The 12102-nt window shown below is 45.8% G+C and overlaps 1 protein-coding gene across 1 annotated transcript in view; it reads left to right on the top strand.

Annotated features, from left to right (window-relative positions):
* Window positions 1-6183, top strand: part of LOC119179011 (uncharacterized) — a 53065-nt gene extending 46882 nt beyond the window's left edge. The window contains exon 5 of the mRNA XM_037430094.2: window positions 4818-6183. Coding sequence (XP_037285991.2) covers window positions 4818-5012 — 195 coding nt within the window. The 3' untranslated portion in view covers window positions 5013-6183. The remainder of the gene's footprint in view (window positions 1-4817) is intronic.
* The last annotated feature ends 5919 nt before the right edge of the window (window positions 6184-12102 follow it).

Here is a 12102-nt window from a genome sequence, read left to right as displayed (position 1 = left end):
GGCTTCGAATTAATGTATTTCAAAACTGTTTCGGGTTATTGCGTAGCACGGTAGGCAGTGTTTCTGAGCGTTTAGCGCTTGTGGACAATGAATGAAACTCCTTTTTCGTTGAGTGATACTTTTTCAAGCAAATGCACAAGTGGAGCGCTTGGCTGAGTGAAATAACCTCCTCTTTTTGTTGTTTAGGCGCTTTAGTCTGCTGTTGAACCATGCGGATGAAGGGCGTTCTGTTGTAATAATGGTAGGGATGAATGTTTCCACGAGTTCAATTATCTTGTTTTTAAAAAGCAGCCAATTTATTTCTACGGTGCGCTTCGAAAACTCGGTGATATACTGGCTGAAGAAATCAGTCAACGCGGCATTGATGCTGTCGTAATCGCCTCTGTTATATAACGTTATTTTCTTTTTAATTTTTTAGCTCACAGTTAGGTGACAAGCAAGTTTAGTAAGCAATACAGAATGATCGCTTAATCCTGGAAAGTGTGTCACGTGAGATACACTATCAGGATGAGATGATAAAATGAGGTCAAGTATATTCAAACATTACCGGTGCACACGTGTTGGATTCGATAAACGTTGTGTTAGTCCTAAAGTGAGGCACGTGTTAAGAAACGTACTTTCAGGGATGTTCTTGGCTAGCATCAGGGCAGGTTTGGGGCAAGTTAAATCAGGGAAGTGGAAGTCACCAAAAAGAAGCAAAGGTGCCTGACGGAGGGATTTTATTGTTTACAAAGCTTCGTGAAAATGAACCGAAAAAGAGATATTTGCATCAGGTGGGCGATAGCATACACAAATAACGGTTTGGGGGTACAGATTAATACATAACACAAACAAAATTTCCAATGGTGAAGTGATGTTCATTATTTTGCAGGGCAGGCTGTGATGGGAAGCTATGAGAACACCAGCACCTCCTTTACTCTTTTGGTCACGTCTAAAGATGTTGAAATCTAGTAAGATTGGACTGAGCTCTGTGTCTTCGACGGTTGAATTGAGCCATGTTTCAGTTAGTTTGCAGTCAGTGCTCGCGAGCACATTATGAAGCTCGTCACGCTTCTTATGTTAGTGTAAAGAAAGGATAAAGGATGAAGGTTGGGTTTCGCAGATGCGATAGCAGGTAGCTATGAAGTAGATCTAACGCTTTGTGTTTCGTTATCATATTTGTAAGTCCTGTTGTCAATGTTGAGCTTGTCGTAGCGTAGTTGAAAGGGGTTTCGCTGGGACATTCCAAACCTGATTAACTGTTTGCGTGCTAGCCGAGTGTTAGGTGAGTAATCCTCTGAAACGCTTAGATTTGAGCCTTTAAGTTGTTTAGTATTTGAAAGAATCTGCTGCTTCATCTTAAAATGAGACAGCTTAACAATAACTGGTTCGTTTTTAGAAGCATGGTACCTGCAGATTCTGTGAGCCCGCTTAATATCTGGAAACTTATTCTGATGTTCAGCTTGCTAGTGCAGACTTCAATGACTTATTCTTCTGATTGCTGTCATGTTTCGCGCCCGCAGTCAGCAATACTAAAAAATACAAGATTTGAGTGGCGAGCCCTATCTTCCGATCCATTTAGTCTAGATGACAAGTCGGCTATGGCTTTTGTATTTATGTCTGCGACAGAAGACGTGTCATTGATTTGGCTTTTTATGGCAGTCACAGGGGAAACATTGTCTTCAACTTTGGCCAGGCGCTTTTCGTGTCATCAATTGCTTTATCGTTTTCGGAGAGTTTGGTTAGAATAGATTTCATTTCGGCTAGAAGAGAGGCCTGCTCTGACTTCATCTCCTTCAACGCTGCCATAATATCACTGGAAGCTCGCGGGGAATGGGAGCGGGTGTTGGGGCCGGGATCAGTTTCTACATCTCCGGAAAGCGCAAGAATTTGCAGAATAATACAGGTACAATCACGAGCAATATCAAGACAGAAGCCTGGCTCGGCAGCACCAACAATGCGGCATAACTAGTAGGACGTGCGTAGATAGCGTAACGATTTGTTACCTGTAAAGCGAAAAGGCGTCAAGCATCATTTAACCGCATTGTCGAGGTGCCGCCAAACCCACTGAAGAAAGCGAGGGGGTGAAGCGTTTTATGCGTCAATGATGATGTCACTGTTGATGCGGTGCCTGGTACGGGATATTCAGGTAGCAATGGTCCGTTAGCATAAACTTCCTCTGACTGACTTTTAGTCGTTTTAAAAGACGTAGAATCACACATGTGAATAAGAAAACTGAATTTTCGCGATATTTCGGGAAAAAAATGGGTAGAGAAAATGCAAAGAAAGCACTATACAATTTTGGAATATTAAAATCAATTGCTAAAATTAGGCTACTTTGTTTCAGAGTGTTATAAATGCTTTCGATGTAAAAGTAGTTCTCCTACTGTCAGTGCCAGTAAAACGATAAAAGACGCTTGCCAAGATAATTGTTTCTTCACGCCTAGCGCCGACGCGAAGTTCTATCGGAACCTCCGCGCTTACAAGCCCGGTGGTCGAGGACTGCAAATGTTTATTCTGGTGTGTCTCTTGTGATGATGAGCCCTTCGTCACTCGCTCAATAAAGAAGATAAGAAGATATCAAGACAACCCTTAAGCGCATACACTGAGTAGGTGATAAGCGAAGCCTTCGCTGATTGTTTACCGACAAGATTTAATTTTACTCCTTCCTCTCATTCACTTCTGAGGCTAGTGGAGTGCCTCTGGGCGTCATTTATTGATATGTTACTGATTAATTGATTGATCAATTGATCAATTGATTGATTGAATAATTTATTTAAGTGAGTTACATTCATAGAGATAATCACCTCCACCATCAGCTGCTTCTGTTTTGTTCCTTATCTCCTTGTTCCGGGCAGCTCTTTTATTTTCCTATATTTTTTCTCTATTTCCCTATACCATACCACTCGGTAGCATATGTCAAGTTAAGCGTACGGAAGGGCAGGAGTTCTTTTGATATTATTATTATTATTATTATTATTATTATTATTATTATTATTAATGAGGTACAATAATTAACAAGCAACGTAACCATTTCGTTCGTGCAGACGATTTTAGCTTGGGAGGTTGTCGTGCCATCTGTTAAATATTGTGTCAACGACTAAGAGCGCCACTATCATCATTAGGATAAGAGCAGTGTTCGGAATAAAAAAGAGGTCGATCGGGTGGGCTTCGCTACAGTGTAGCTTCGCCATGGGCACGGCGGCTCGTCCTCTCCTCAACACCATCTATCGGCGATGTGTGTACTCCCTGTGTGCCACACTGTACGTTATTTAGCGCAAAGTGGTAGTCCCTAGAAACACTCACACATTCTTACAAGCTTTCACTCAAGGAAAACACACCCCACAGCGTCGTGTGTGTCTGAGTAGAAGCGTGTGTGATTGTGCGAGTGTTGTGACGCATTACTCCTTTGCGCTAAATAACTTACAGTACAACGATTTACCTATTAGCCCAGACCAAGAACTTCATGGTGTCCTGAGTCAGCAAGGACACGCAGGAGCTGTCGGCGTGCCACTGGCTGCACGCTTTCATATCGGAATCGGGAGGCCATGCCTCTCCGCTCTTTCGTGGGCCCTCTGGACAGCCGTTAGCTGCATATTCAGTGCAGTGCTCGTCACGGCGTCTTCCCAGTTCTGTTCCTTAGTGTGTTGCTTGTCCCGTAACGCTGGACACTGCCAGAGCATGAGCAATAGTGCACTAAATTCCTCCCCGCAGTCTGGGCATTTTGGGTCGATATCCCGACTAATCCGGCTTAGCAAACCTCACGAGGGATGTGACCTCGTCTGAAGCATTGTAAGCGTCATCGCTCGAGCTCTGCATACTTTCGGGTGTGGAAGCGGGAAGTGCCTGCGTTCTCCTCTATAGTAGGAGACAATCTCTTGAAAGGTTAATAGGGGATCTCTGTGCCACACCTCCCCGAATTCAACGAAGCCTCACCGCTGCTGCAGCACGCGAGTTCTCACGCACGTCGGTGAGCAACCTCTCTGGGGTTCTGACGACCCTGGAGCTAGTCGTTGCCCATGTGAGCAAAAAAACACGCGATGCAATGGACGGCAGTGGAATTACTAATTGACTTGCTTTCCAAAAGTGCTGCCGCCTCTCTAGCAACCATTCCCGAGGCGAAGGCCCTGACAGCTGCTCGGGAGTCAGTGTAGATGTACGGCCGTCTATGTTCCTGCATCGCACACGCAACAGTAGCTTCCATGCCGACCGTTTTCTGTATTATCGCCCTGGCACGAGCTGCTCGCCTGCCCACATTGCGCTGTGGGGGCCTATTTCTGGGGAAGGAATCAACGACTTGGGTCCCTATTGACTTCTCATTCAGCTGAACAGGCTCAGCTTGACTGTAACATAGGCGCAAGCCCACTGCCTCCAAGACCCTGCGCAACAACAAATTTTAGCGACCGTGCGTGAGCTTCACACGAAACACACGAGTCTGATTAAATACTAATGAGAAGCTTCTATGAGGTCTAAAAGCTTCGATTAAATTTCATTGTCAAGACGAACGCCAACTCACATTTTCATAACTCACTCACTATCCTATAACGCTCATATCAGAGTTGATATATGCCTTTGACATACCCATTTGTTATACATGAGAGCTGACATTGAAAATAGGTTCTGTGTCAGCGCCTGTACTACACAACCTTCCATGCAACGTTCCTGTATGACGTGCAAAACACTACATACCATGATTTATAGACGGTCACCTCTACATGGCATTTGATACTTCGGATGAGATTGAGAAAATGCAAGTGTGGCGCCTCCTCAAAGTGGTCTTTTGATATAAAATGCGAATGCTATTTTGTTTATACTGTTCTTTGCTGTCTCTCACGCAGGTACGCGAACGGCTGTGTGGCAGCGAGTTCGATCGCCGGCGTCGTCCCCGAAGCACTTCGACCACGCTGACGGCACTGCACTCCACGTTATCCGCTTCGTCATCGGCACTCGCATCAGTCGCCACCGGAAGAGCGATGCCGGCGCAAGCAGCGAGTCCCAAGGGCGTTCAGAAGCCGCTGCTGCGCCGCACGTAGGTCGCGGGTACTTCTAGCGCAGTGTCGCGCATTGCCCATCTCCACAAAGTATCTGTGCACATGTGTGAACGTACATGGCACACAGGATACTTGGGTTGCGGAAATTATAGGTGGAGGTGAATGAGATGCTTGGAGAAGGTGACTGGCCCAACATCGTCAGCATGCCGGAACACCATCCTCGGCATGCCGCTGGACATCCATCATCGACGCTGTGGCACTAGGCCGAGCCTTCACCGCAGACTAGTGCACGTTTTCAAAACGATGGAATCTTGACAGGAAAACGTCCATCGATTTGTCGTATTGTGCGCTGCTAGTACATGGCTTCCTGGATTGCGCGTTATCAGATCACTGCACCCAAACCCCCTGGCCACCGCAATGAAGCGGTCAACACTCCTGCTGCCTTCTGTCCGGTTATGATACAATGCTTGTTTTGGCATGCTTCGATAATCGCTTTGATTGAGTATTACCTACATATGCATAAGTTTGAGAAGGGTAACACGGCAGATGGCGCTACAGGGCCATTTCGTTGATATGGTCGAAAACGTCACGGTTATCGTGACTGTAACTGAACTGTCTCTTGCGTCCTATCTATGTAACATGCGCAAGGCCATCGAAAAGGAGAAAAAAAAAGAAGGGAACGTTAGTGAACGGACTGTATGTGTTCTACGCTTTTTGTGCTTGTGTATGTACACAACATAAAAAATACCGATGTCCAAAGCTTTGGAGCAGTAACACAGAAAACTTGACCTGTTCTTTCACCGTCGAATAGATAAAGATGGTTTCAGACGTTCGCAACGACTAGGCATCCGAAGAGTATAAGATAACGCCATACGCTGGCGACACTGCTTGCACTTTTTAAAGCCTTTTTCGGTATGTGGCATTTTCAAAATAGGTTTAATGAGACAGTAATATTTTCAAGCTGGAAGCAGGGTAACCTACCATGGTCGCTGACTAGATACGCACGGCAACGCGTTGAAGTGGCCCTCTGCAAGTTCACTGAGAAAAAAAAAAGTAACTCACCATCACCTAAACGTCCTCGAAAGCAACAAGCTGCTTAACACCTATGATTTCAGCGAAGACTCGTCACCTTCAAACATCGTGTGCTTATTGAGGCAGGCATTAGGGGTTTCTTGTTGTTGTTGTTGAATAAACAAAACTAAATAAATCGTTATTTTTGTGTCTTGCTTGGTCCAAGTCTTGTCAGGAAAGAGTCCTCGAGAAAACATCTCGAGCGCCATTTGTGAAAACACCGTATGAGTGTCTAAGCAGGCCACGCATTGTCTTGTGAACTTTCATAAGCGCTCTTCGGGGAGGTCCATGCAGCTGCATGATTTTGACGCGAAAGCGTTTCTTGGCTCGGCTGGCGAAAGCTCGTCCAGCTGGTGTCAGCCTACACTGCGCCGCAGCAACCACCTACACCCACACCTTAATACTGGGGAAATCCCCTCGGCATACCTTGCAGAACTCCGTAGATGTGCATGCCAGAAAAAAAATGCTTTCACGTCTGCATCTCATAACAATATGCTTAGGGATTACATAGAACTTTTCCTAGTTAAAGATAACTCACTGCGTGCTTCATTAGCACAGTTGTTTTGTTTGTTGGCCTTGAAAACTCCTAAAACAATCATCAAATGGATTGTCAAAATTTTTGTCATATTTCACGCTACAGTCACGAATATATTTATTTTTATTTATTTATTCTAAATACTTCACAGTCCCCGCAGCGTATTGTGTAAGGGTAGCACAAAACGATTACGTACATGTCTTTACACTACCTAAATACTAACAATAAAATGAAGGCAAGTTTTGCCCATTATTATACAAGGTGAACAAGTTAACGGTGAAAAGAATGCGACGGTAATGAAGTATAGAAAACATGCTAAATAGTGACTATAGTACAAAGAGCTACGAAGAGTCAGCACAAGTTTAAAAAGGCATGGGTTTATAGAAGTTTTAAGAACCGTTCCCACCATAAAATAAGCGACGCACCTTGTATCGAGGCAGCTACGGGATAATATACTTTGGCCTACTCATCATCATCAGCCTGACTACGTCCACTGCCGGACAAAGGCCTCTCCCATGTTCCGCCAGTTAACCCGGTCCTGTGCTTGCTGCTGCCAATTTATACACGCAAACTTCTTAATCTCGTCGGCCCACCTAACCTTCTGTCTCCCCCTAACCCGCTTCCCTTCTCTGGGAATCCAGTTAGTTACCCTTAATGACCAGCGGTTGTCCTGTCTACGCGCTAAATGCCCCGCCCGTGTCCATTTCCTCTTCTTTATTTCAATTATGATATCCTTAACCCCCGTTTGTCCCCTAATCCACTCTGCTCTCTTCTTGTCTCTTAAGGTTACACCTACCATTTTTCTTTCCATTGCTCGCTGCGTCGTCCTCAATTTAAGCTGAACCCTCTTTGTAAGTCTCCAGGTTTCTCCTCCGCAGCTAAGTACCGGCAAGATACAGCTGTTATATACCTTCCTCTTGAGAGATAGTGGCAATCTACCTGTCATAATTTGAGAGTGCGTGCCGAATGTACTCCACCCCATTCTTATTCTTCTAGTTACTTCAATCTCGTGGTTAGGCTCTGCGGTTATTACCTGCCCTAATTAGACATAGTCTTTTACAACTTGAAGTGCACCATTACCTATATCGAAGCGCTGCTCCTTTCCGAGGTTGTTATACATTACTTTCGTTTTCTGCAGATTAATTTTAAGACCCACCTTTCTGCTATCCTTGTCTAACTCCGTAATCATGAGTTGCAATTCGTCCCCTGAGTTACTCAGCAATGCAATGTCATCGGCGAAGCGCAGGTTACTAAGGTATTCTTCATTAACTCTTATCCCTAACTGTCCCCATTCTAGGCTTCTGAAAACCTCCTGTAAGCATGCGGTAAATAGCATTGGTAAGATTGTGTCCCCCTGCCTTACACCCTTCTTGATTGGTATTCTGTTGCTTTCTTTATGAAGCACTATGGTAGCAGTTGCTCCCCTGTAGATCTCTTCCAGAATGTTTATATATACTTCATCTACGCCCTGTTTCCGCAGTGTCTGCATGACGGCTGAAATTTCTATTGAATCAAACGCCTTCTCGTAATCTATGAAGGCTATGTATAGTGGTTGGTTATACTCTGAGCATTTCTCTATTACCTGATTGATAGTATGAATGTGGTCAATTGTTGAGTAGCCTGTTCGAAATCTTGCTTGTTCCTTTGGTTGATTGAATTCTAATGTTTTCTTTATTCTGTTAGCAATTACCTTTGTAAATAGCTTGTATACTACAGAGAGCAACCTGATCGGCCTGTAATTCTTCAAGTCCTTGTCATCTCCTTTCTTATGTATTAAGATGATGTTAGCGTTCTTCCAAGACTCTGGTACCCTTCCCGTCAGGAGACACCTCGTAAACAGGGTGGCTAGTGTTTCTAACACAATCTGTCCTGCATCTTTCAGCATATCTGATGTTACCTGATCCTCGCCAGCAGCTTTGCCTCTTTGCATGCTCTCCAAAGCTTTTCTGACTTCTTCTATCATTACTGGTGGGGTGTCATCTGGGTTACTGCTAGTTCTTATAGTATTAAGGTCGTGTTTGTCTCGGCTACTGTACAGATCTCTGTAAAACTCCTCCGCTATTTTAACTATCCTATCCATATTGGTAGTTATTTTGCCTTCTTTGTCCCTTAGTGCATACATCCGACTTTTGCCCATCCAAAGTTTCCTCTTCACTGCTTTGACGCTTCCTCCGTTTTTCAGAGCGTGTTCAATTCTCTCCATGTTATACCTTCTTACATCGCATACTTTACGCCTATTAATCAACTTTGAAAGCTCTGCCAGTTCTATTTTGTCTGTTGTACTTGACACTTTCATGCTTTGACGCTTCTTAATTAGGTTCTTTCTTTCCTGGGAAAGCTTGCCAGTGTCCTGTCTAACTACCCTGCCTCCAACTTCCACTGCACCCTCCGTAATGATACTCGTCAGATTATCATTCATTGTATCTACGCTAAGGTTGGTTTCCTCACTAAGAGCCGAGTACCTGTTCTGCAGCGACACTCTGAATTTCTGTACTTTCCCTCTCAGTGATAGCTCATTGATTGGCTTCTTGCGTATCAGTTTCTGTCGTTCCTTCTTCAAGTCTAGGCGAATTCGAGACCGTACCATTCTATGGTCACTGCATCGTACCTTGCCAACCACTTCCACATCCTGCTCGATTCCTGGATGTGCAGTCATTACAAAGTCTATTTCGTTCTTATTTTCGACATTAGGGCTTCTCCATGTCCAGTTGCGGTTTTCTCGTTTTCGGTAGAAAGTATTCAAAATCCGCAAATTATTGCGTTCTGCGAATTCTACTAGTGGCTCTCCTCTGGCGTTTCTAGTGCCGATGCCATAATCTCCTACTGCCTGGCCTCCAGCCTGCTTCTTTCCTACCTTTACTTTGCATTAAAGTCGCCCATCACTATAGTATACTGTGTTTTTACTTTACTCATTGCCGATTCTACGTCTTCATAGAAGCTTTCAACTGAAGCGTCATCATGGCTGGATGTAGGCGCGTAAGCCTGTACTACCTTCATCTTGTATATTTTATTCAGTTTAATTACAATACCTACCACCCTTTCATTAATGCTATAGTATTCCTCTATGTTGTCAGCTATGTTTCTGTGAATTAGGAACCCCACTGCCAGTTCTCTTCTGTCTGCCAAGCCCCGATAGCAAAGGACGTGCCCATTCTGTAGCACCGTATAGGCTTCATCTGTCCTCCTAACCTCACTGAGCCCTGTTATATCCCATTTAACACCCTCTAGCTCCTCGAATAGTACAGCTAGTTTTCCCTCACTAGATAAGGTTCTAGCGTTAAACGTTGCCAAGTTCAGGTTCCAAAGGCGGCCTGTAGTCCAGAGATTCTTAGCACCCTCTGCTGCGTTCCAGATCTGACCGCCAGCATGGTCAGTTGCTTCGCAGCTGCTGGGAACTGAGGGCCGTGAGTTATTTGACGTATGCATGTGGGAGGTAGTGGCCAGATACTGCACCAGGCTGGCCAATCCTTCTCTGGTGAGGGAGTGCGTTCCCGGCGGTGGTTACCGGTGAGGCCGCACCTCAGGCCTCTTAATGCAGTTCCATCAACACGCAGATTTTTTTTTTTCCGGTTGGGAACTGCGCGGCACCGGGATTCGAACCACGGAGCTCTTGCATGCGAGGCGGATGCTCTAACCACTATGCCATGGCCGCACCCGGATTGTTATGTTCTAAATGTAGGTTTCAGCGGTGTATCAGTCAAGTTTGTGGTTGTTTTTTTTTTTGGCCTACTAGTCCCACTGTTTTAAAGACGACAGTCTTTCTTGTGGACCTTCGGCGCAAAAAATTTGATCTGTCTGTCTGTTTTTCTGTACTTTTGTCTGTTTGTCCACTCTTAACAGCATCGGGTACTTGAAGTGGTCCACCCCATTCACAGCACCCACCAATCTTGCCCAAGATTCGGCGTTCATACTTGTGCAATTGTCAACCAAAAAGCCACTATTTCGCATGTCTGGGGCACCACAACAACACCTATATATTCTGCATGTGCATCTTTTACTAGAAAAGGCATACATAGGTAATTTTAAGTACCGTAGCGCTTATCACGCTGCGCTGAACATGCAACGCTTGCACGAACAGGCGAGCGTTTCCAACGCTTTGCTAAAACGAGACGGTGGTGGCACATACATTTCGCGTTGCGTTCTACACCTTATCACCTCTGAGACGGGCGCGCACACCCGTCTCAGAGCCACGCGCTCCGTTTATCGAGAAAACTTCCATATGTCGCTCATGTCTCACGTGTGACGTGACTTGATGCGCTCGTTTGCCTCCGCTGCACGCTTGAGGCACTCTAACGCAACGCCTCCAAAATACCATTCACCGAGTTTCTTGCGCAAAACATCAAATAAATTGTTTTTTTTTACTCTCTCCACACACAACACTATTGTCTTTCGGCAACATTTGCAGATTACATGCAGATACGGGGCCATTTTTTTCTGCGCGAATCGTTAAATGTGCAGCCGTCGCTGGCGACGGCAGATAGAGAGAGCGCGTATTTTTCAAAAGGCCGAGAGATCGACTTGAGCTTCTGCGATAACAAATGCTACTCTGCGCAGAGGAAAATATAAAAGGAAGAAGGGAGCGATGAAGGTGCCCATAGAGACAGGAACAGCTGACGCGTATGTAACACTACGGTCTCTTTAAAGTTGGGTGTGAAATCCAGTACTCTGAAGAACGAGCACTCGAAGCATTAAGCTGGGCTGTCCTGGCAGCGGCCTCTGCTACTAACTCAGGTAATGCGCCGTCCGCCAGCGAAGACGAAGTGGATCGCGCTGTGGCTGAGATGGGCTCCGTCAGGTACCGTAACACTAACAGCTATTTTAGATGCGAAGCATGTCTGTGGCCTATGTCCCACGACTGGGTAGAGTGTACTAACGTGGGCGTCGGCACCCACACTACGCATGTGCGACTCTTCTCCTTCCCTTTATCTAACAGCTTTCCTTTACTCTCTCCACTTTTCTCCTACCAGCTGCTTGCACTCACTCTTCACTCTCTCTCCTCTAAGCATTCTTCCCGGTGGCATTAACACCCCCATTGCTCATGCGCATGCTCATGCGCTCCCCTTCTCTCTCCTTTCCTTCACTCCCCTTCTCTCGTCTTGCAACGCCGACGCACGGAGCACCTGCTAACCTACGCTCACTCCCACCTCTCCTCTAGGCATCCCCCCTCCCCCGGCGTTTACATCGCCATTGCGCATGCGCATCTCCTCCTCTCTCTCTCCTCTCCTACGTTCCCTCTCTCGCCTCGCAACGCCGACGCAGGCCGCGTGTGCTGGCGAGTTTTTGCATTCAAAACCCGACTGCTCGCACTGCACAACCGTTCACTGGCCACACTGTGTATGCGTGCTCGCTAACTAAGAGCGGGCTTTAGATCTCTGTATCCAATCGGAGTCTTCTGTGTCTCACTGCCAAATAGCAGTGATTGGTATGTTCTACTAGGAAACACCATTCCATCACTGCGTGCTTTGCGTCTCCCCAGGTTTCTCTCCTGCGCAACGCCGCAATGAGAGCCAACGTCAATGTCCTCGC

The sequence above is a fragment of the Rhipicephalus microplus genome, chromosome 7, assembly GCF_043290135.1.
Source record: "Rhipicephalus microplus isolate Deutch F79 chromosome 7, USDA_Rmic, whole genome shotgun sequence".
NCBI classification, from domain to species: Eukaryota; Metazoa; Arthropoda; class Arachnida; order Ixodida; family Ixodidae; genus Rhipicephalus; species Rhipicephalus microplus.
This window is presented reverse-complemented; position numbering and strand designations above follow the sequence as displayed.